A 23,576-nucleotide genomic window follows, 5' to 3' on the forward strand; every position below is an offset into this window, starting at 1 on the left:
TGTATAAGCTTAGAAAGGGAGTGTGTGTGTGTAGCTGAGAGAGGGCATGGCTCAGACTGTCATGACCCAGCACGTCTGAATTTGCCACTACAGTACTGGAGCCAATGTTTTCCATATTTCTTGGGCAGACTGGTCTTCTTGGGGTTGGGGGAATGTGCCCCTAGAGGGCTGAAAAGAGGGCAGCATACTACAGCAACCAAACAGCAGAGGGGAGGCTTGAATCCAGTAATTGAAGCTCATGGAGCGACTTCTGCTTGTGCAACTCCCCCCTTTTCTGCTCCCCCCGCCAGCCCTTGCCGCTCTCTCAGGGCAAATTTGGTGGGCCCCCAGCGAGAGGAGAGGAACTTCTATTGTGTGAGAGGAAGTCACAATGACTTAATTGGACACAATCCAATGCATTTAATGTGGAATGATCATGCCTCGTTCGAGAACATTACACATGTGTGTGTGTGTGTGTCCACATGACACAGTTGTCTTTTTGTCATCTGCCCATTTCCCATCAGTTGTTCTGTGTTGTTCCCACACTGGAAGGAACCTTTTTTTTTAAAAAAAAAAAGGAAAGGAACGGAATAGCGCAAATTCCACAGATGTGGAAGTTTCTTATTGATGTTCTCCACGTGGTGTGGAATTTGTGCAGTGGTGTTTGGAGTGGTTGAGGCTCCCCCAGCCTGACACATTTCCACCCCTTGCCTTCTTAGCTGCCTTTCTGGTGACCAACAGATGGGCTTCAGAATTATTCAGCGTTCCTCTTGATTTCGTTTTCTCAAAAAAATAAGAATCGCGCAGTGGTTATAGGACAGCTCCATCTAGCGGTTGTTATCCTGTACATTTCTCTATCACTTGCTGCAAAAAGTTGGATCGTGGAAAGGTGTCGTAAAGTTGCACTATCTAGCAACCACTAGATAGTTATATAACGTCATTATATGTTGTATAACTTCGTAAAAATATTGTGCGTGCTAATTTGGATGAATGCAGAATGGAACAAGTGAGGTGACACAAGCGATGTATAACCTCTGTCCATGTGTTGTGCCAACAAATCAGGATTTGTGCCCAATGAACACACATCTGGAAACAGTCCAGTCCATTGTGTACCATTTAGCCTTAATTTTAATTTAATTTCCCTAACAAAAATGTGTGTGGCCTGCTGCTAGACACTTAAAAAAAAAAAAAGCTCAATCTTTTTGGCTCTGTTAACCCAGAATTCTGGCTAAATGCAAATTCAGGAATCCCACTCTGCTTAAACCAAAGTATTAAAGGTAAAGGTAAAGGTAAAGGGACCCCTGACCATTAGGTCCAGTCGCGGACGACTCTGGGGTTGCGGCGCTCATCTCGCTTTATTGGCCGAGGGAGCCGGCGTACAGCTTCCGGGTCATGTGGCCAGCATGACTAAGCCACTTCTGGCAAACCAGAGCAGCGCACGGAAACACCGTTTACCTTCCTGCCAAGCGGTACCTATTTATCTACTTGCACTTTGACGTGCTTTTGAACTGCTAGGTTGGCAGGAGCAGGGACTGAGCAACGGGAGCTCACCCCGTTGCGGGGATTTGAACCGCCGACCTTCTGATCGGCAAGCCCTAGGCTCTGTGGTTTAACCCACAGCGCCACCCGCGTCCCAACCAAAGTATTACTTAATGTAAAAGAAGGCTTTCACCAAACCCAGCTGACGGACAACTTGAGCACCACTGTGTTTCTTAGGACAGTTTTATCCTGGGGAATACCTGGTTTGTTATTTAACCCCTCCGCTCCCCATGTCTCACATAGTCTTTATCCCAGCCCTGTTGTTCCAAATTTCTCCCCTTGCCCATGCTCCCACTCCCTTCTCCCACCCCCTATCCAGGCCTCCTTGGATGACACAATAACTCACCGTCCAAAATTGGCAAGAGCTGCTTTATTGGCCATACATGTCTGTACCACGGCTGAAGTCCATCTGCGTGCATTTTTATTTTCATTTTTTGAAACTGGATATGGGGTCTTGCAGGAGGGTGTGTGTGTAATGGAGTGTGTGTCACACTTTGTCCTGAGGGTAAAACACACCCACTTGTCGGCGAGCTTCCTCCAGGATGGAATTGACCAGCTCGCTGTCCGCATGGGTCAGGATGGGACTTTCTTTCAAACCTAGAAGGAGTGGGAAGGGAGGAGAGAAGGCTAAAAAAAAACCCCAGCAGGTTTCCAAATTCCTACTTGGCCAGGAAGCTCACTGGGGGACCTGGACCTGGTTGTAGTCCCAAAGGCTGATTTTGAAGCAAACTTTCCCCCTTCCCTCACTCTGCCCCCTCCAGCTTGTTTTTTTTTTACAAAAGCGTGGCTTATTGAATTTCTGCCAAGGCAATCCAATAAAAGCGAGTCAGCGGTGTTTCGAACTGTTACCTTTCAGGAGACACTGCCGGACATGCTCCGCTTCGTAGCGCAGGCCGGTGCTGTTCTGGAAGTGCATTTTCTGGGATGGGGCAGGCAGGGGAAACTCTTCTCTCTCCCCGTTGACCACCAACTCGGTTGGGCACCAGAAGTGAGATGGAATCTGGCAGGAAGCAAGGGAACTGAGAGAGAACTGGGGAGGGTGTGCGCGCCTGCCTATGCCACGAAACTGGCTTCGCACGGCCACCTTCGAAGAAAACGGACACCGCCGCCCTGTATTATTCTAGCTGCTGCTTCCTTCTCCCCGTCTGCCTAGAATGCCCTTCTTTACATACAAGGTGTTTCTATTGCGGCATTTGGGCCATATTCACAGGCCCTACATGTAAGGAAGCTTTAAACGGTCATGGCTTTCCTCCAAACGATTCTGGGAGCTGAGAACTGTCAGGAGACCCCATATTTCCCCCCCCCCCCGAGCTACATTTCCCATTACTGCCTTGGAAGAGGGATAGTGGGTTAAACCACTCTAAAAATTCTAGCTCTGGGAGTTGCCTATCGACACCTTTAACAAACTACAGTTCCCATAATTCTTTGCGGGAAGCCGCAGCTGTTTAAAGTGGTATCATAGTGCCTTAAATATAGGACTAAATGTGACACTGCTTTCCAGCTAAGGACTCCATTTCGGATTACAGCACAGCACAGGGTCCCCTAATGTCATTGGACTACAAATCCCATCAACTCTAGCCTGTTTGGCCAATGCTTAGTGACGATGAGAGTTGTAGTCCAACATTATCGGGGGAGGGGGGGCAGGGTTGAAAAAAATACATCTCCAATGAACCAGGTACAATTTCCCCCCTCAAACTGCCTCAGCCCCTGGATCGGAAACTAGGAGTTACCTCGACCATGCCCTTGGTGCCGTTAATGCTGGCTCGATTTGGCATCCTGGCTGTCATGGTGCAGGTGAGGACAGCCTGACGATTTCCCGAGTAGTTTAGGATGACTGACACGGTTTTGTCCACACCTGAGGAAAACAAAACACAAGCCTGTCACTGGGGGGTGGGAAACCCTCTCCTGCCCTCCGTCTTCCTTGGCACCCACTCACAGATACACCTCAGCAGTTTTTAATTTCTTCTTTTAAAAGAAGCACAAACCCGCCACCGTGTCCCCCTTCGGGCTGAAAAGCAGAGGCAGGGATTATAAATGCTCACACCAGAAGGGAGAAAAATCAAACTATGCCCAAAATTTGACAAAGCAAAAAGAAGTTTCTATAGTGTGTCAAAACAACAACAACAACAACAACAACAATCATCCTATGTATTACTTGCCCTTCACTAGCAAGTCCTAGGCGGGTTACAACAATTGAAAATTGAAAACATTTTATAGTCACAGATCATAGTCACAGGGATTTGATAGAGTCTGGAGGAACGCATCTCAGGTGTCAAAAGAGGTGCATCTTCTGGATTTCTATATCTTCAAAGTTAGTGCAGCTCCTCAGCCCTTCTAATCTGTTTGTGGGAATTAAGGTATCCCAAACCTCCACATCCGTACTGCTCCCCTTCCTTCCCCAGTAAGAAGGGCCAGCTCTACCATTGGGCAAAATGAAGTGAGTAACTTCAGGCAGCAGAATGAGACACCATTTATTTTTTTTTAAAGGCAGCAAATGATTCAGTAAAATGTAATTACAGCTCCTGGCTTAACTTTCCTTTGTTTTCCCTTCCCTTTCTGAATTGTTGGCTCAGATTCCAGGATCATCTTGTTTTGTCAGGTAATGCTTGGGAGACGGTCTCTTAGAATCTGAGGCACTCTCTGTGCTTGCGAATTAGATCCCCGCAAGAGTTTGGAGAAGAAGACGTTCTTCCAGCTGAACAGTCAGAGACAGGAAACAGCAAAGGGGAGTTTGAAAGAAAGAGGGACAGAGGCACGGAGATGGCAGAAAGCATGTGGCCTCTGTGGGGATCGGATGTGACATAGTGGTTCTATTGTCTTGCAATTCGTGCCCACTTGTCTTCTGCTTCTCGTTTTGTAATTGGCAATAAATATTAAAAGAATCCCATGAGCAAGCAATGTTCTGTCACCCACAGCAAAACAAAACCTGCTAGCACTACCCCGAGACAGCAGAGAGTACATAGGGATGGAAGGATCTGTCCACTGTGAAATTTGGAAAAGTGGGAGTTTAGAAACATGACTGTGTTTTAGCTCTCATATTGTTTCATAGAGTATGGATTTGATAGATTTGACTTTAATTGTGAACTGTATTGAATTTCTCCCCATATCTAAGAGCACATTCCGAAAATTTTACACATCACTTGGGAAGACAGGCAAACTAATACCAGTGTACTGGAAGAAGCAAAGATCACCAGTGTCGAAGCGATGATTCTTCAACACCAACTTCGTTGGACTGGTCATGTTGTGTGGATGCCTGATTATCATCTTCCAAAGCAACTACAGTACTCTATTCCAAACTTAATAATGGAAAGCGTAATGCTGATGGTCAACAAAAGAGGTTCAAAGACTATCTCAAGGCAAATCTTTAAAAAATGTAGTGTAAACACTGACAATTGGGAAACACTGGCCTGCGAGCGCTCCAATTGGAGAACAGCCTTTACCAAAGGTGTCATGGGTTTTGAAGATGCTCAAACTCAGGACGAAAGGGAGAAACACACTAAGAGGAAGGCACGTTTGGCAAACCCTCACCATGATCAACCCCCACCTGGAAACCTATGTCCCCACTGTGGAAGGATGTGTGGATCCAGAATTGGCCTCCACAGTCATTTACGGTCTCACTGTTAAAACCGTGTTCATGGAAGATAAATATACACAGCTATGAGTGGTTGCCAAAGAAGAAGAAGAAGAAGATATTTATTTAAGGAGGGCGCCTTAAATACTGTAGGAACTTTCTTTCTCATGACTTGGGCCAGCCATTTTTTCATTTGGTTTCCTTGATGGACAATTTCTGAAACTCCTTATTTCTTCCCCTGACAAGGAAAGTGACCAGCCAAGTACTCACCCGTGTCATGCAGGAATCCAGAGGCCAGAATGGACTCTGGCTTCTCTCCATTGAAGACCATGCAGGCAAACTGGATGCAATAGCAGCCAATATCCAGAAGGCCACCTCCCCCCAGCTCTTTCTCCACACATCTGGGGATGGAGAGTTGCGGACTCCCAAATTCAGCATGTAACACCATCACATCCCCGATAGAACCCTGGCTGAGCAAGGAACGGATCTTCTCTGAAGCAGGGAAAAAACGCGTCCACAGACCCTGGCGTACAAAAATTGCAGATAGCCATGTTGGCACATTGGGGTGGGGGAATATCCAGAGCTGGTCCTTTATTAAGACAAGCTATGTAAAGCCCCATAAAGAAGTGAGCAAGGTAAAAAAAATATTCTTCAAGCTGAGCATACAGTGATAAAACCCTCAGTTTGCATTTTTGATAGTCTTAAAAACATGGGGAGTTTGATGCCAAGAATGGCTGAACCTTCAGATGTTGCTGGATTGCAACTCCCATCATCCCTGACCATTGGCCAACCTGATGGGAGTTGTAGTCCAAAACATCTGGAAGGCACCCAGCTGGGGAAGGCTGTGTTAGGGCAGCAGCTAAAAGGGCTGATTTGAATGCTGGCAACCGGCTGCCAGCCCTTTTGGACTTCTAGTGCTGGGCCAGAAGAAACAGCATTTCCACAAGCATTGTTAAAACATTGGGGGGGGGGGTCTAGTTTCCAGGTTTCCAGCAGGGCTTCCGCCCCCCCCCCCCCCCAGCACGGCCAGATTTGCTTCCCATTTGAATTCCCCACAGTTTAGTGTTTATACTTGAATCCTACACCATGCCAAAGTTTAACTATGGCTTGTTTAAGCAAGTCAGTTTCATAAACTATGGTTTGGAGCTAGCTTGCTTCAAACATCCTCACGGCCACACCAGGGAAAGAGGGAAAGAGGAAGGATGTGTAAGCCTCGTGAGTGGGGAGGCTAAGCTGGTTCCCACCACAATAAACCATGGTTTGTCATCACGTCCGAACATAGCCAGTGACTGGGTTTGAACATAATGCTAAGCTAAACCATGGTTTAGCACAAAGAAGCAAACATACAGGATCCCACAGTAAAGATCGCAGCTGCTATGTTCCTCCCCTGGTCCTGCTGTTGTTGTGTTACATGGAAAAAATACAAAACCGTGTATATCACTGGAAGAATTGCATAAATATGAAACGAAACTGACAATATCATAATGCAAAGGGCATTTATAAATATTTCATCAGAGGCAAACCTATATATGCTTTAAATCATCAAAGTGCTAGTACAAAGTGCAATTTACAAAGTGCAAAAATACATAGTGCCATATAATGTTCAATATAATGATGAAGATGGTATAGCAAATGTCTATCAGACGCGTAGGTCCATCCTCACAATGTTGGGGAAGCTAATTCAGAATCCCTCCAACAAAGAAAGAAAATATAACTCAGCTAATAGCTGTATTGGAAGGATGGGAGTCTGAGGCACTGTGAATAGCTGAGTTATGTTTTCTTTCTTTGTTCTGTTTTGATGTTGATGGTTTGTATTGTTGTTACCAAAGAAAAGTCCAGACCTTGAAGAAACCGTTGGTGAAACGGGAAGTTTGAAGCTAGCCACCCGTCCGGAGAACACACCCACATGTTGGAGGGATTCTGAATAACCTTCCCCAACATTGGGAGGATGGACCTACCACAACCCTGGATTTGATTCTAATGCTCAAGCAAATTGTAGCTTAGCTCACAGCAATGTGGCAGCAGCAGGACCTAGGCAGGAGCGGGATCTCCACTCCGGGAAGTTGTATCTTTGCTAGTTGTCACTAAGGGCTTATCATCACTTACCCTTTGCCATGCTCTTTCCAGGCACAGGTCCACACTTTAAAGTTCCCTGTCTGAGGGATCTTCCTTTTTTCGCCCCTGAGAAAAACACACTCTTTAGCGCTCATTCGGAACAAACGGCAATTTGAGTCTTTCTCTGTTTGCTCCGATTCAGCTTTAAAGAGAGGGTTTTTGTGGGGGAAGTGGAAAAAAGGGTGCTTGGACACGGAACTTTAAAGTGCAGGCCATGCTTGGAAAGAGCGGAGGAAAAGTAAGTGTCGATAAGCCCTAAGCCATGGTTGGGTGTTATATGTGAACCGAAAGGCTGTGGTGGACATTGGGCTTTGAAATTTCAGCGGCTCTGAATGCCGCTGTGCGATGCCAACCTTCGCCCCCTCTGCCTCTTGCTTTCTGTTGTTCATCATTGTTGCAATGCCCTCTAGGCTTGGCGCCCAGTGCGGGCGGGCTGGTTGTGATCCCCTAAGTCTGCCTCTGCTTCAGGGGGATTGCCTTTGCCTTGTACCTCCATGAAGAAGACGTTCTTTTGCCGAGCTGCCTGCACCAGGGCCTTCACTTCTGCGGTATTCATGCCCAGCGGTTTCTCACACAGCACGTTCTTCCCAGCCTGGATGAAGAGGAGGCTGGTAGGGAGATGATATGGATTCACCACCCCAATGTGGACCACATCTGTAACAGAGATTTGAGAGAGTTAATACATAGCCAAGACCAGCAGGAAATGGGGGGCGGGCGGGCGAGAGACAGTGGAAAAGACCCCGATTCTACCCACCTACTTAGTTCTGTGCAGTTCAAATAAACTTTTTTATGCCCACAAGTATTGAGTGTTTGTTGCCAATGTCAAGAGGCAGCAGCGATTTCCACGATTTGGGCAATCCTTGCAAGGAAGGAAGTCTTTTGCTAGCAGACCACCTGACAGTACTAAAGTGTGTTAAAGTGAATCAGACTCACAGACCACCTAATGGCTACGGGAAATAGCTGGGTAACAAAAAACAAACTTTGCACGGTCCATAGGGTAATCTGAAATGTTGTTCTCCAGCTAACAATAGCGGTACTGCTTGAAAGGACTGGTTATCGTAGAAGATCTGGTCTCCATGCTTCTTTTGATTTGCTTTTCGTGACCCAGTCTCACTTCCATTTGGAAGGTCAATGCATGTTGGAAATAATAATAATAATAATAATAATAATAATAATAATAATAATAATAATAATAATAATTGTACCTTGCCCATCTGGCCGGCTTCCAACAAAATATGAAAACACAGTTAAACATCAAAAATTTAAAACTTCCTGAAACAGTGCTGCCTTCAGATGTCTTCTAAAAGTCATATAGTTGTTTATCTGTTTGACATCTGATGGGAGGGCATTCCACAGGGAGGGTGCCACTGCTGAGAAGGCCCTCGCCTGGTTTCCTGTAACCTCACTTCTCACAATGAGAGAACCACCAGAAGGCCCTCAGAGCTGGATTTCAGTGTCCGGACTGAATGATGGGGGTGGAGACCCTCCTTCGGGTATACAGAGCCAAGTCTGCTTTAGTTTTGAGAGCCAGTGTGGTGTAGTGATTAAGAGCGGTGGACTTGTAATCTGGTGAACCGGGTTCGTGTCTCCACTCCTCCACATGCAGCTGCTGGGTGACCTTGGGCTAGTCACACTTCTCTGAAGTCTCTCAGCCCCACTCACCTCACAGAGTGTTTGTTGTGGGGGAGGAAGGGAAAGGAGAATGTTAGCCGCTTTGAGACTCCTTCGGGTAGTGAAAAGCGGGATATCAAATCCAAACTCTTCTTCTTCTTCTTCTTCTTCTTCTTCTTCTTCTTCTTCTTCTTCTTCTTCTTCTCCTTCTTCTTCTTTTGCACACTATATTATTGTCAAGCGGTCTGCTAACCAAAGAGCGCCTGGCACAGACGAGTGCCAGCCCCTCATACAACAGGATATCAAATAAAACATTACGCATTGTGCATATGGTAACTAATTAAATACCCCGCACCTCAAGCTCCTGCTGGCTCCCAACATAACCTTGGATAACCTCGGCGGAAAGAAGGGAGGGAATCAGATGAGCCTGATACGTCCGTGTTTGCTGAGTCAGCCGCTCACCAGCACAGAAGCTTTTTCTTAGATGTAGCAAAAAGTGGTTAGGCACATAGATAACAGATTATTTCTTTCTGAGAAGAGAGTTTAGAAAGGCCACAAATTATATTTCCAAGAAGTGGGTCGCTACGGCAGCTCAATAGATCCTTTGTTCCTAAAAATTATAATTTAAAAAGCTTCAGAAACTTGCAAGCGAAGCATACAAAGGGCATCAGTGTTCCTCAGGGGACAGATCCTGTTGTATCATCCTGTAGTAGCCATGTGGCATTGTCTGTAAGAGGGCTGGCGGGCACATGCCCTAAGGGGACGCTTGGCATCAGGGACCAGCCTTGGACAGACAGTGAGGTCACAGCACCTGGAAAGAATCCAGTGCTGCCTCAAAGGAAAGGCCATAGTAGCTTGTTGGCAGAAGGACCCGAGTTCAATTCCTGACATCTCCAGAAAGGGCTGGGATTGTCCTGCCTGAATCCCTGGAAGAGCACTCAGGTCTCCTCATCAGCCCCTGGAAGAAGGCTGGGAAGCAAGTTTTATACTCGCAGAAGTGGGAACTCAGGTTTGGGGGGCAAGGATGGGGAAGCTGTGGCCTTCTGGATGTCGCTGGACTCCTGTTCCCATGAGTCCCGGCAGGCAGTGCCAAGGATGGCCGAGGCAGATGGGAGTTGCCGTCTCTCTAGCCACAAGTTCCCCAGCCCTGTTTTAGGAGGGAAGGCAGCTCACCAACATCAGCATCCTCAGCCAGTTCTGCGTACGAGCCGTAGGCCTTGGGGATGCTGTGGATCTTGGCATATTGCTGAGCCCGGCTGAGGTCGCGAGAAGCAATGGCCACCACCTGGAGGAGGAGGAGGAGGAGAAAGAGTTAATGGGCAGGAACTGCTGGCCTCAAACCCCCCACACTTTCTTGCAGCGTCTGCATTATGTCTTAGGTATCAAAATGCCAACCCTATTCCCCCCCCTTATTGAGGGGGCAATCCTATGGCTAGGATCCACCAGGATGAGCAGTTTAGGATCCAGTGGATCTTTGGCTCCACAGCTTGATTTGTGTTTCAGCTGTCATTAAGTCCCTTGACTTGTGGCTCAGCTGAAGATACAAAGCCATATGCCTTCAGATGCTTTCAGACACCTGCTTTCGGATGTCTTTTAAAGGTTGTAAAGGCTGTATATTGTCTCCCTGCTTATTTAACTTATATGCAGAATTCATCATGCGAAAGGCTGGACTGGATGAATCCCAAGATGGAATTAAGATTGCCGGAAAAAATATCAACAACCTCAGATATGCTTGATGGCAGAAAGTGAGGAGGAATTAAAGAACCTTTTAATGAGGGTGAAAGAGGAGAGCGCAAAATATGGTCTGAAGCTCAACATCAAAAAAACAAAGATCATGGCCACTGGTCCCATCACCTCCTGGCAAATAGAAGGTGAAGAAATGGAGGCAGTGAGAGATTTTACTTTCTTGGGCTCCATGATCACTGCAGATGGTGACAGCAGTCACGAAATTAAAATACGCCTGCTTCTTGGGAGGAAAGCAATGAGAAACCTAGACAGCATCTTAAAAAGCAGAGACATCACCTTGCCGACAAAGGTCCGTATAGTTAAAGCTATGGTTTTCCCAGTAGTAATGTATGGAAGGGAGAGCTGGGTCATAAAGAAGACTGATCGCTGAAGAATTGATGCTTTTGAATTATGGTGCTGGAGGAGACTCTTGAGAGTCCCGTGGACTGCAAAAAGATCTAACTTATCCATCCTTAAAGAAATCAGCCCTGAGTGCTCACTGGAAGGACAGATCCTGAAGTTGAGGCTCCAGTACTTTGGCCACCTCATGAGAAGAGAAGACTCCCTGGAAAAGACCCTGATGTTGGGAAAGATGGAGGGCACAAGGAGAAGGGGACGAGAGAGGATGAGATGGTTGGACAGCATTCTCGAAGCGACTGGCATGAGTTTGGCCAAACTGCGGGAGGCAGTGGAGGATAGGCGTGCCTGGCGTGCTCTGGTCCATGGGGTCACGAAGAGTCGGACACGACTGAACGGCTGAACAACAACAATAATAGTTACTTACCCCTTGGCTCAGGGGTTCCATTACTCCATACCCTCCAACATTTATCCAGTGAAAATAGGGACGCCCTAAGGAAAAGTGGGACATTCTATGATCAAATCAGAAACTGGGATGGCTTCTGTAAATCCGGGACTGTCCCTGGAAAACAGGGACACCTGGAGGGTATGTAACACTGGCGTGCTTTATGCCAGCTTCTTATGAACAGGATTGCCTCTTTAATCTGGATCTTCCCTTTCCAGAGAAAACCCTGATGAGTTTTTTTGTTTTAAAGATGTGGCCAACAACCCATTTGAGATATTTGCCAGGCTGTTTACAAAGTCAAGTGCCTGTGTAGAAGGATCCTGGGCACCAAAGGAGTGAGAAGGGTTACTACGTTCCAGCGCAAGCAATTTCCTAGAGAGGCCAGAAAGAGAGCAGCAATCCAGGAAGGGCGTCTTCTCGAAGCTGAGAGGAAGTTTCTGCTGCCAATTGAGGTCACAAGCTCTGGGCTTCAGTCCCACAGCTGCCTCCCTCTTTCCTTCTAGGACAAACACCGACGCACAAGGCGCAGCGAAGCACTTTGCAAACAGAGTCGGCCAAACACTCTCCAGCGCATGCAACCAATAACGAAAAAGAGAAGTCGTCCGCAAACATGCCTCCAGATCCAGCACCTGCGCCATAGGTGGGGCTCACAGGTTAAACACTTGGGCTGTGTACACACCAGACATGTATAGCTCACTCCCCAATAATCCCAGGAACTGTAGTCTGTTAAGGGTGCTGGGAACTGTAGGTCAGGGAGTTAACTACAGTCCTCAGGATTCTTGGGTAGGTGTGCTTTAAAGGGATGGTGTGTATGCAGGACTCTGATAAATAGCCGAGGCCTCAAAGTCCCCCTTCAGATCTCTGGGACAGAAAGCTGCTGAAAGTGTTCACAGAGCCTAATCCCATCCCACTCATATTCTGTCTTCCACTCTGGTCACTTCCAGATAGGGATGCAAGAGAAATGTATTTCAGTTCACATTTAAAGCTGGATATATCAAATTTGCAGTTTCCAAAACAGCGTGAGAATTGAAACTTGGGACTCAGTTACACAGCTGCAAATAAAACATTGTGAATGTGTTGCAAAGTGCAATATACAACCGTGACACTAGATGGCGGTGACGAGCTATAGCAAATTCAATGCATTTTTCAAAATGATTTTTTTTTTAGAAAAAAGTATTTTCACAACGTTTTTAACACGTGCGTGTGTAGATTCCACCACAGCCATCTTTCAAAAGTTGCACTTATCTGAATTTTGCGATGCAAGTTCTCCAACCAAACAATGCTTACAACAATGCACATATCAGGGGAAACTCTTCCTGAAAAATAATATACCAGCAAAAATTATCTATATATATAAGAATGCATTATATCAGGAGAAATTGCTTGCAAAAATGTGGACATCAGTCAAAGCGGCATACAAAAATGTGTTTCTCGGAAGAAAATGGCAACAGTCTAGTTTCTGTGACTGCATATGCACCATATATTTAAAGAACATTTCCTCCCCAGAAAAGAATCCTGGGAACAGTAGTTTGCTAAGAGTGCTGCAATTGTAGTTCTGTCTTGGGTAAACTTCAGTTCCCACGATTCTTTTCAGTGTGGGGTGGCGGAAGCTGTCATTAAACCTGTGGTGTGTACACAGACTTAGTCTCACACTCTGAATTTCATTTCTCTTTGCATGAAGCCACCTAAATCTCATCTTTTCCTAGCTATTGAGAGCAATCAACTGCTCTCCGTAACAAAAGGAAGGGCTTTTGCAATCTTGCCATGATTCCTAAGGCAAACAGCCGTCTCCAGCACTACTTCTCCTGGTTCTGTCCATCTGTCCAGCCCCTGGACCTCCGACACAAGTCATCTACCTGCTGTATGCGGTACTTTTTATTTCCAAATTAGCTTTTATTAGAGATTTTATTGTGAAAACAAACAAATAAACAAGGGAAAGTACATATAGCGTATCCACTTTCAGTTCACAAGAGTCTTTTTCACATTTTTTTTTACATTTGGAATGAGACACCATCAGGGCTTTTTTTTCCAGCCAGAACTCACAAAAACTCACTCCCGGCACCTCTCAGGTGGGTGCCATTGCCATTATAAGTCCTGGCACTTCTTTTTCTAGAAAAATAGCACTGTATGTTGTATTTAACAACCTAAGCAAGAGACAGCTGTTGCCCCAAGGAGATGAAAGTCTCAAATTGGCAGAAGGGGAAAGAATACTTTCATGGAACAGGTAACTGTGAGTATGCATGAGTCTCGACATTTAAGAACATCGGATCAAGCCAGAGGCCCATCTATTCCAGCATTCTCTTTTATTTTAAAATTATTATTGTGGGCTGACCAGTTGCTTCAAAGAGAACAGCCGTTCTCCCAACCATGGGGCATGGACTGGATCTTGCTTCTTACGAGAAATGCTGGCAAAACCCCAAGCGCATGGGTGCCCACCCCTCCGACAGGGAGCTAATGATTGAAAATGGGTTTCTGCTGCCCAAGTGCTTTCCCTCTCAAAAACCACCCCTGCTACCTTGTGATCCTCGGGCGGCAAAGTCTTCAGGGCGACCAGGAAGTCGTGGGCGATCTTCCCTGCAGAGCAGATCCCCCAGCGTGTGACTACCATGGCAGAAGAGGGCAAGAGGCAGCAAGCAGATCTAGGAAGCAGCACACGGCTAATGGCAGAGCTGCGACCAGCTCCGAGGAGTGAAACTTTCGTAACAGTTTAAGAGTTTGCTGCTTTTAAAAACTCTTGGGAGTGGTGAGCAGCCAGCAGGGGGCAGCAGAAGCTCACGATAGGGAAGGGAATGGCAGGGGGTTGAATCCGGGAAAGGAAACCTCCCTGCCCGAAAGTCCTGGGTTCTTTTAATCCAGTGGTGGCCAAACTTGGCCCTCCAGCTGTTTTTGGACTACAATTCCCATCATCCCTGGCCTCCGGTCCTGTTAGCTAGGGGTGATGGGAGTTGTAGTCCAAAAACAGCTGAAGGGCCAAGTTTGGCCACCACTGTTTTAAGCCAAGGTTGGGGGACTGGTGGCCCTCCAGATGTTGCTGGACTACAACTCCCATCATGCCTCACTATTAGCCCTACTGATTCGAGTTGATAGGAACTGGAGGGCAGCAATATCGGGAGGGCAGCAGGTTCCCCGCCCTGTGTCCTAGGGAGAGAACAATCCCCGTCGCCCCACAACATTGGCAACAGGGCTCTACACCTTTCAGAACCTCATAGGCTGCCATGTTAGGAATAATTTTCCGATGGCATGCAGTGAGCAAACAGTCTTACATGGAGGGATGCGGGTGGTGATGTGGTCTAAACCACTGAGCCTCTTGGGATTGCCGATCGGAAGGTCGGCAGTTCGAATCCCTGCGATGGAGTGAGCTCCCGTTGCTCTGTCCCAGCTCCTGCTAACCAAGCAGTTCGCAAGTGGGCCAGTGCAAGTAGATAAATAGGTGCCGATGTGGTGGGAAGGTAAATGGCGTTTCCATGCGCTCTGGTTTCCGTCACGGCATCCTGTTGCCCCAGAAGCTGTTTAGTCCTGCTGGCCACATGACCCGGAAAGCTGTCTGCGGACAAACGCCGGCTCCCTCGGCCTGAAAGCGAAATGAGCACCACAACCCCATAGTCGCCTTTGACTGGACTTAATCGTCCAGGGGTCCTTTACCTTTTTAGTTTTTTACATGGGGATAAAGGCTCTCAGTGGCTATTAGCAGCCATAGCTATGCTCTGCCTCTGCAGTCGGAGGTAATAATGCTTCTGAACACCAGCTGCTGGATATCTCAGGAGGGGAGGTGCCCTGGCGTTTCGGTCCCGCTTCTGGGCTTCCCATAGGGGCATCTGGTTGGCCGCTGCGAGAGCAGAATGCTGAACTAGATGGGCCATGGGCAGTGGCGGACTTGGGGCTTTCAAATTTCAGCAGTGTGTTGTGCGGTGCCAAAATCCCCCCCTTCATCTCTCACCTTCTGTTCATTGATGCAGTGTCCCCTGTAGCGCCTTTGGCTCGGCGCCCCATGCAGGCAAACCGGTCCCGCTCCCCTAAATCCGCCTTTGCAATGGGCCTGATTCAGCAGGGCTCTTCTTGCACTTTTAGCTGTTTGGCAGTGGAACACAGGCTGCCTTGGAAGGCGGCAGTAGGGACATAGCTGTCAACTTTCCCCTTTTTTAAAGGGAAATTCCCTTATTCCGAATAGAATTCCTCGCAAGAAAAGGGAAAAGTTGACAGCTATGAGTAGGGATGACGAGGAAGGACACACAAATCTGCTTTCTGCTTACACAGGTGATGTATAGCTCTGATGTATCGCTTGTTCATCAGTTATTGTGTATAACAAGGGCGGATAACCCTTTTTTGGCCCAAGATCTGCATTCCATTCTGGGCCACCTTCTGAGGGTCACATGGTGGTGGTGGGCGGGGCCAGAGGTGAAAGTGGGTGGAGCAATGAATGTCAACGTTATCTCTGGACAGGAGGCAAATGTCTGCAGCTACTCAAACACCCCCCCTCTTTCCTCTGTCCAGGCAATCAGGAAGCGTCATCAGAGTTCAAGGTCACCTCCTAGCCAGCCAAAAACACTCAGGAGCTGAAGCTGGGCCAGTAAGGAGGTGTGGCCTGGAGATAGGGGGCGTGGCCTGAGAAGACTTCCAAAAGCCAAAACAGACTTTCTGGTGCTCCTTACCTCGGGATTATACAGTGCAAATGATGGGAAAGTATTTTTTACCTTGCTTTACGGCTGTGCTATGTTCGCCGCCTAGGTACTCTTTAAGTGTGCGACATATAAAGTCTATAAATAAAATATATGTCACCTTGAACACCTTAGCAGAAAGTTTAGCTAGAAATCAATAAAATAATCAATAGTGAGTAGAGCAGGGTAGAAGCTGGTGCTCCTGGATTCTCCGTTGAGAGAGTGTGGCATAGATCTAAGGAGGCAGGAGAGGTGGGTTCTGGCGTGGATGGGTGGGTGGGGCAGGGGAGAAGTCAGCCTGTTTCTTTTTAGGCACGAGAACAAGTGAAATTCAACCCCGGGTCACCTTGTCTGCACTGAAGACTGATCTAAGGCGATGGAGAGCCGCAATGCTGAGCCAGGGGAAATTGGAGCTGAGTGCATTGGAATCCAGCTGCGATCAAAAAGGCAGGAGATGCAACCTGTGCCAGCCTTCTAAAATAAAATAAAATAAACTAGCCTGCAGTCTGAAGCCCATGTGCATGACACAGGTGCAATTTATTGCACCCATGATTTGCTTTACCAATGGTATTAATAATAGGGTCTGGGTCTGGGTCTGTTGGGTTCTAGGGAAGGAAGCGGCAGTGCTGGAAGCCAACTGCCAACCCTAAACTGGCCTGCTTGCAAGGTTCTGTGGCCACAGTCCTTTGCCTCTAAGGCTGCATTCACACCATAAATTTAAAGCAACATGACACCACTTTAAGCAGTCATGGCTTCCCCCCCAAAGAATTCTGGGAGCTGTAGCTTGTTAAGGGTGCTGGGGATTGTTGGGAGGCCCCCCTGTTCACTGCCTTGAGGTACAAATATTTGATTGTTAAACTACACTGCGAGTTGTAGCTCTGGGAGGGGAATCGGGGTCTCAGCACTGTATAAGTTCCTGATGAATGAACAATAAAAAGGGGGTCTGGAGGGGCCCTTTATTGAGCATTGATTTTGATTGGTTTGGCCAAGTTCCAGACATATAAAAGTCATGGGTTTCTAAATTCACACACACTTCTGTCCTCTGGCCAGGCAAACAAGAGGCAGAGTCTGAAAGGAGAGAGGGGGGGGGGCTTTTGGCCCTTAGGCTTAAGGTTCCCCACCCTGGCTGAGGGAGTTGGAAAGATTCCAGCCAAAGGTTGTCAGCCTTAAGTACTATATATATATATATATATATATATATATATATATATATATGTTGTTGTTGTTCAGTCGTTCAGTCGTGTCCGACTCTTCGTGACCCCATGGACCAGAGTACGCCAGGCACGCCTATCCTTCACTGCCTCTCGCAGTTTGGCCAAACTCATGTTAGTAGCTTCAAGAACACTGTCCAACCATCTCATCCTCTGTCGTCCCCTTCTCCTTGTGCCCTCCATCTTTCCCAACATCAGGGTCTTTTCTAGGGATTCTTCTCTTCTCATGAGGTGGCCAAAGTACTGGAGCCTCAACTTCAGGATCTGTCCTTCTAGTGAGTACTCAGGGCTGATTTCTTTGAGAATGGATAGGTTTGATCTTCTTGCAGTCCACGGGACTCTCAAGAGTCTCCTCCAGCACCATAATTCAAAAGCATCAATTCTACGGCGATCAGCCTTCTTTATGGTCCAGCTCTCACTTCCGTACATTACTACTGGGAAAACCATAGCTTTAACTATACGGACCTTTGTCGGCAAGGTGATGTCTTTGCTTTTTAAGATGCTGTCTAGGTTTGTCATTGCTTTTCTCCCAAGAAGCAGGCGTCTTCTGATTTCGTGACTGCTGTCACCATCTGCAGTGATCATGGATATCCATGAACCCTGAAGATACTATGGAAATAATGAATGGCATTGACTGTGAGCCCATTCAGGGACTTGGTTATTGAGTAAAGGATGACAACAAGGAGTAGGGCCCATTCTGTGGTCCAACCTTTGCCCCTGTTTGTGGAATGCTCTCCCAAGAGAGGCTCACCTGGTGCCAACTTTGACAACGTAGCAGAGCCAGACAAAAACTTCGTTTCTATCCCCAGGCATTTGAATGTTGATTCTATCACCCTTGGGGATGATTTCATTCTACAAATTATTTTGTAATAATCATGCTCATGGCTGCGAGAGAACACACTTTGTAGATTGAAGTATATATTCTTGATGTGTTCCACCAGATTTGATTGTTTTATTGTGCATTGAACTTTGAATTTGCACATGGGTTTTCTACCCAATGTGTGCTACTTTATATTGTACACCACCTCTAGACATGGTTGAATAAGGCGCCTCATAATACGAAGTAATAATAATAATAATAATGATGTGTGATGACGGAATACAATTTTTCATGACATTCTTGAAGAGATATAACTCAGTTCATGTAAAGTAGGATTGGAGGATGAATTTGATTCATTCCACGTTTAAAGGTGAGCCAACTTAATTCACACTTTCTGAAAACAATATGGAAACTGAAACACAGCCCTCTTTCCAAATTTGCACTTCTCTGAATTTTGCCAGGCAGCTCTCCAGTAAAGTAATTGTTATGTATTGAAGTTCTCACCCTAGGCCACTAAGGGTGTGTGTATATAGTTCATTCTGCTGCAGTTTTCACTCAGGTCCGCACATGCAAATGAGGGATTGAAAGTGACGTTCAGGGATTGGGTAACTACAGAAAGTTGTTACTGTTGCTTATAGCTGAGTTCTATATAAGCAGGCTGCTGAGCCCTTCAGCTCACTTCTGTTCCAGCCTGAGAATAAACAAGAGCTGCTTGGAAATCACTGTGTCGTCTGCTGTGTCCACCCACTACCTAACAGTAATAATACACAGAATTGCATAGACTAAACTAAAGCCTGTTAGAGAAAATCAAATCCCAGGGGGAAACTGCTTTGCAAAACTGCATGCTAAAACAGTGGCGGATTTTCGTGAGGACTTGAAAAAAAACCACGAACCGATTTTGAAGCGTGGAGACTGCTACCTGTAAACTAAGAAGCAGAGATAACCTGGAATTGACTCCTTTATCCTCCCCACAGCCTCAAGGCCTACTCAATGAGATTCATTCTGGGACAAGACTCTCTCCCACTATCCCGGAGATCCCTGGTGAATCGACTCTGTGTACTCTCCCCCCCCCCCTGTGCTCCCAGGAGTACACACTGCAAGGTTTTGCAGCTGTGAATACCTGAGCAAGCGACAGCACAGCAGGAACCTGAAACGATGCAATTTCCCAGTGGCCCACCTGAAGCTGGGCTGAAAGGACACGACACCGGCTAGTTTATCTCCCCTGCAGTTCCTTTTGCATCTCTGATCTGCCCTGCCTGAACCTCTCCCTCGGCTCCCACCCTGCCCCTCTCCTCCGCCCAATAATCCCTGAGCCAACTGTCTATTCCTGGTTTAATCCGACTGCAGCTGGCCAGCCACGTGCCAACCTAGCTGCCCCCTCCCGCCTACAGATAAAGTTGCCGACTGGCAGGGCGGGCCAGGAAGCAACCTGACTTGCTCCTACCCCTTTAACAGAGGGGTGGTTGATATGTAATAAAATAAATAAATCCGGAAGCAAAGCCTTTTCCCCCCTGTGCATTTCTGGATATCAAATGGCTTGTAAAGGAACAGCTGCTGGGCTTGCTGGTTCCAGAGTCGGCAACCTTAGCTTGAGGTGCCTGGATACTACTGGCCCATCTCTTCTTTCTCTAGATTACAAAGGATGGGAACCTGTGACCTTGCAGATGGTATTGGACTCCATCCCTGACCGTTGGCCATGCTGGCTGGGGCTGGTGGGTGCTTGGGGGTCCAACTGGCTACCCCAGCTCTGTGTTGTCTACAGCTGTGGGGGCAGCGAGAAGCAGCAGCGGAGCAGACTGCCCCTGCCCCGGATACTCTGTTCCATTGCCTCTCTGCCTTTCCGACAGCCAGAATTCCATAGCCACTGAGCGTGCTCAGCTCTTGTTAGGGTATTTCAAGAGTTTCCCCCTCTCCTGCTTAAAAGCGGCTTCCTTAGAAAAACTTCAGTACTTCTGCTAACTTTGTGGGGGTTCCCCACCCACAAGCTTTCCTCTCGTGGGTGGGTGGGTGGCAATGGCATCTTCAACTTGACCCTGAGAAACAGAGGGAATTAATGGTGTTCAGACTCTGTTCCTGCGCCCCTAGCTCAGGGATTCCAGCCTCTGTACATTCAGTAGGATTGTCCTTTAGGGGTGAGCTCCTTGTGTGTGTGTGGATAGACTAGAATGTATGTACGCTGAGCTATGATAGGATAGGATCTCTTTCCTGATAGGGATGTTTGGGGGTGGCGGGATCTGATTCAGTTTGAAACTAAAGGGGCACTTACCTAATCTGCACTTTTTGAAACCATATGTGAACTGAAACACAGCCATCCTACAAAATTTGTATTTCTCTGAATTTTGCAAAGCAGTTCTCAAGCCAAGCAATGTGTACCAAAATGCACATACTAAGGGAAATAATGCATTAAAAATGAATATATCTGTGAAAATACCATGCATAATGCTTTAGAGAAGAAAACACTGCATTGCAGAAAATGTGTATATTAGGCCAAAGTGCATATAAAAATATGTATGCCAGCAGAAATCTGACATTAACAATGAAGAAGAAGAAGAAGAAGAAGAGTTTGGATTTGATATCCCACTTTATCACTACCTGAAGGAGTCTCAAAGCGGCTAACATTCTCCTTTCCCTTCCTCCCCCACAAGAAACACTCTGTGAGGTGAGTGGGGCTGAGAGACTTCAGAGAAGTGTGACTAGCCCAAGGTCACCCAGCAGCTGCATGTGGAGGAGCGGAGACGCGAACCCGGTTCACCAGATTACGAGTACCACTCTTAACCACTACACCACACTGGCTCTCTAACCACGTATGGGGAACCATAGAGAAGTGAACCTCAGACTGGAAAAATGAGAAACTTGAGAGAAACTGACATTTTACCCATCCCCATTTCCTGTTATGTCACTGCCCATGTCAAAATGCTGCCCAAAAGGTAGAATAAGCATTTTATAAACAGGGTCCTCAAATTTTCTGCTTCAGGGGCCCACTTGAGAGGGCTGAAAATTACTGAGGCCCACCAGTCACAAAATAGCAGTGTTGGGGCAGAGCCAGTAACAAAATGGTGGCGGAGGGAAGGCAGTTTTTCCTAACCAGGTAGCAATTACAGTCATACCTCGGGTTGCGAATGCTTCGGGTTGCGTACTTTTGGGTTGCGTACTCCGCAAACCCGGAAGTAAAGATCGCCGTGCACGTGCAGAGCGTTCTGCGCAAAAGCGTGATAACGCACTTTCGCGCATGCGCAAAATGGACGCTCGGGTTGTGTGCTTTTCGGGGTGCGAATGGCACCCCGGAACGGATCAGGTACGTAACCCGAGGTACCACTGTACTGGTAATCGTTTTCTATTAATATGTAATGCATTTTTGAATAGGCCACATTCTTAGCCACAGTGATTTTCTTGTTGTAAGGAGATGCGACTTCCATAGTTAAACTTTCTTAAAGCTATGTATAGACGCTGGCTTGGAAATTATCATGACTTAACCTCCCCATTTGCTCAAAGGTTCTAACTGGAGGAGGTGTGTGTGTGTGTGTGTGTGTGTGTGTGTGTGTGTATTCATATATCTATATATTCCCTCCCTTCCCTTATACACACAACCCTGATTTTTTTTTTACTCATCTCCTGCTATTTCTTTCTCCCTTCTCCTTCATGCTTGACTTATGCCATATTCCCCTCAAAAGTCGCACCCACTTTCAAAGCGTTGCAATACTACTTCAAATCCCCCAAAGAATTCTGGGAACTGTAGTTTAAGGGTGCTGAGAATTGTTAGAAGGCCCCTACTCCCCCCCCACAGAGCTACAGCTCCCAGAGTTTGGGAAAGGGATTGTCCAACCGCTCTAGAAATTGTAGCTCTCTGAGGGGAATAGTGGTCTCTTAGCGACTCTCAGCACCCTCAACAAACCTCTTTAAATGTATGATGCATGTGCAGAAACTGACTGACGTTATATGAAAGAGGCCCAAACTGATCATAATTGAATAGAGAGTGGATATATGGAGAAATTTCTGGGTGAAGGATAGTCAGGCAGCGGCAGTTCAGTCCCCCAGCGTCACACACACAAGCACACTCCTTTCCAAACCCATGTTTGGTTTCGTATATAATATTTATATTTATATATTTACACAAGAACAGGGTGTTTATTCCAACTGTTTGGGAGGTATCCAGGGAGGGAGGTTACACGTACAGAGCAAACGCCAGACAGACCAACCAACCCACAGAGGGAACTTAGGGGCGGAGAGGGCCGAGGGGGGGGGAGAACTTAAGGGGGGGGAAGAGAGCCTTTCCCTAGCATGGGGGCCTGGACACTGCCATCCCCTTGCTATTCTGGGAACCGGCTTTTGTGAGACTGGATCAACTGCCGCAAGGAGCTGCGGGATTATCGGAGGTGCCTCTGGAACATGGCAAACGGCTTGCGCTCCAGTGGTCTCAAGCAGATCGGTTTCCGATGTGAAAGCTGCAGGTGTGTTTTGGGGTGATCAGAAACCAAACAGCTCCGCCAAGCCCAGCATTTGCTGTCATCGTTAGGAATCATCTCCTAACAGAGTGCTTTACAATCTTCTTTGGCCCATCCTTCCAACAATCCTCTGAGGTAGGCCGCTGTCCTTTTCGTACGCGTCTGAATTGCTGAGGGGCATTTTAAGATGAAACACTCATAACATCTCAGGCCCTAAAGCAGCATTTTCCCCAACCTGTTGCCCCGTAAGATGTTTCGGACTACAGCTCCCATCAGCCCCAGCCAGGGAGCTGTGCTAGCTGGGGCTGATGGGAGTTGTAGTGCAAAACTATCTGGAGGGTACCCGGTTGGGGGTGGCCATCCTAACGGAACATTCTAGTGTCCACTGGGTAATGCTGGCTCCTGTCACGGTGCAAAAACCCTACGTTGTGTTCACACTAAGGCAGTTAAAGCACCTTGCAGCTGCAACGGGAGTATGCCCCGTTGAACTCAGCGGTGCTTGCTTCCGAGTAAACATGCATACAATTGCACTGTAAATAGCTTGTGATACTTACAACACGGATAACGAATTTGCGCTTACACAGTATGTCTGTACTACACATTTAAACCAGTCGCTGTGCCCTCTAAGTAGAGATCTCTGGGAATTGCTGATTTGATAACGGTTCAGTGTGGTATAGCGGTTGGAATTTTGAAATTTGCCCAGGGAGACCTGGGTTCAAATTCTTCAATCAACTACCGGCTGAACTTGAGCTAGTCATTCTCTGTAAGTTTAGCCTAGCTCACGGGGTGGTTGTGAGGACAATAGGGTGCAATCACCTTCTGGGAGTAAAAGAGGGCTGAAAACACAATAATAACCAGCTTTGTAAGGAGAGTATCTTAAAAGCGGGATAGAGATCTATGAACTAGCTAAGTAAAATAATCAGATCAGCACCCTCGGGCACCAAAAACCCCCAGGGTTCTTTGATAGAAACTAAAAGAGGGAAAAAAACACAATACCACTAAGCTGCTTTAAATTTGTAATGTAGATGTGGCCAGTTTCATGTTTCACAGCCACTCAAAACTGCACTTGAAACACTTTTAATATATACTGTTTTAAGCATAGTGTG

General features: G+C 47.0%; 1 protein-coding gene across 1 annotated transcript; it reads right to left on the reverse strand.

The window, feature by feature from the left end:
• Positions 1 to 1,871: 1,871 nt before the first annotated feature.
• On the reverse strand, positions 1,872 to 14,019 carry LOC117059179 (trans-1,2-dihydrobenzene-1,2-diol dehydrogenase-like). The gene is made up of 7 exons (XM_033170731.1): positions 13,858 to 14,019; positions 9,989 to 10,100; positions 7,695 to 7,858; positions 5,360 to 5,612; positions 3,249 to 3,373; positions 2,368 to 2,518; positions 1,872 to 2,115 (listed from the first exon to the last, which is right to left on the reverse strand). Exons 1-7 carry the CDS (start codon positions 13,948 to 13,950, stop codon positions 2,006 to 2,008), a joined length of 1,008 nt encoding a protein of 335 aa, XP_033026622.1. The 5' UTR covers positions 13,951 to 14,019; the 3' UTR covers positions 1,872 to 2,005.
• Positions 14,020 to 23,576: the final 9,557 nt, after the last annotated feature.

The sequence above is a fragment of the Lacerta agilis genome, chromosome 14, assembly GCF_009819535.1.
Source record: "Lacerta agilis isolate rLacAgi1 chromosome 14, rLacAgi1.pri, whole genome shotgun sequence".
Classification (NCBI taxonomy): Eukaryota; Metazoa; Chordata; class Lepidosauria; order Squamata; family Lacertidae; genus Lacerta; species Lacerta agilis.